This window comes from Opisthorchis viverrini, assembly GCF_000715545.1.
Source record: "Opisthorchis viverrini unplaced genomic scaffold opera_v5_634, whole genome shotgun sequence".
In the NCBI taxonomy this organism is placed as follows: domain Eukaryota; kingdom Metazoa; phylum Platyhelminthes; class Trematoda; order Opisthorchiida; family Opisthorchiidae; genus Opisthorchis; species Opisthorchis viverrini.
Genome location: NW_008752277.1, coordinates 114,817 through 116,112, shown reverse-complemented (window position 1 = coordinate 116,112; position 1,296 = coordinate 114,817). Strand labels below are relative to the sequence as shown.

At 44.1% G+C, this 1,296-nt stretch overlaps 1 protein-coding gene across 1 annotated transcript in view; it reads left to right on the top strand.

Moving 5' to 3' along the window:
* T265_15576 (hypothetical protein) overlaps nucleotides 1-1,296 on the top strand; it is a gene marked incomplete at both ends in the record, with an annotated part of 89,568 nt that overhangs the window by 5,344 nt on the left and 82,928 nt on the right. The window contains one exon of the mRNA XM_009178652.1: nucleotides 425-515. Coding sequence (XP_009176916.1) covers nucleotides 425-515 — 91 coding nt within the window. The remainder of the gene's footprint in view (nucleotides 1-424; nucleotides 516-1,296) is intronic.

The window sequence follows — 1,296 nt, the reverse complement described above, 5'->3', positions numbered from 1 at the left end:
CCAGAAAACCAGCAATGCTTCGCAATTATTTTCCAGTGAAATCAATGTTTATGGCCTTTCCAGGACCCGCGGCCTCTGCTTTTGTTAACATTGAGTCCTGAACAAATGGGTTAGACTATAATTATTTTACCAAAGTGGTAAGAACAATTACGTGGTGCTGCACATCTCGCTCTTCGTCGGGTGTACTGGACCGTGTAATCTATACATTTTAGCTAGACAGTTAGCCGAGCTTGCTAGCCCAGATCATTTCTGAGCAGATCGATTTCTATGCCTGAAGTCCTCAGACGTGATCGACCATGCCAGAAGGATANGGGATTCATGTAGTAGGGAACAACATGCTCCGGTACTCCAGAACTGCCACGGTGCATACTGTTCTCTGGGTATGAAGGTGTTCCTTCCAAGCATTTAATATTTCATATTAAAGAACGCGGCAGTGCTACCGCATTTCCACCGGAGAGGAAGAATTACAGGAAGCCCGCTCGTCGATGACAATCAATGAGGACGCATTTCCCAGTGTGAGTGAAGTGCTTTGAAAATGCAAGCATTGCTTGCTGCTCACAAGGCAGCATTTATGCGCACCGCGGCCGATATAAACTGACTTCCGCGCCTTGATTCACGTGTTCAACAGACTGGTCTTCAGCATGATGGTATACTGCTAAAGTAGACGAAGCCTCTCCGCAGTGCCGATTATGGCCATCTAGTTGGAAGCTGCAGCGCTCAACCTTATCACCGCTTTAGTCGCCTGTATAAACAAATAACTTGCATCTTACAATGTGGTAGGCTTGGATTTATAAGTCCGACGTGTGCAAACGTGTTACAAATCACGCCATTGTACTATACCTCACTGAGAGACTGCGTCACTGGAGAATATTTAGGTAAGTTATCGCCGACAAATAAACACCCATTGCATCTGGATTGACCTAACGTACCCCTCTGCTTACCTCATCTTATGTGGAATTCACTACACTTGCAACTTCAAGACGGATAAAAAACAAGGTTCATCACGTAGAGCGCATCAATACCAAGAAACCGGTTTGAAAATAAACTAGTTCTCTGAAAAGGGCGATCCCGCAATTAATATCTCTTCGACAATCGGATTATTGTCATCATTTACTTGAGATGAAAAGAACATAAGAGTTCGGTGCTACGCTGGTAGTCTCTGCAATTCATTTTGCAGCCTTCATTTTGACACAATCAAGTGGAATGTTGTGCAAGAATTGCCCGGTCCTTAGACATTGAGTTCTGAATCAAGCTAATTGGATCACAATCTCGAACAAAACCATTCGCATTGATTCA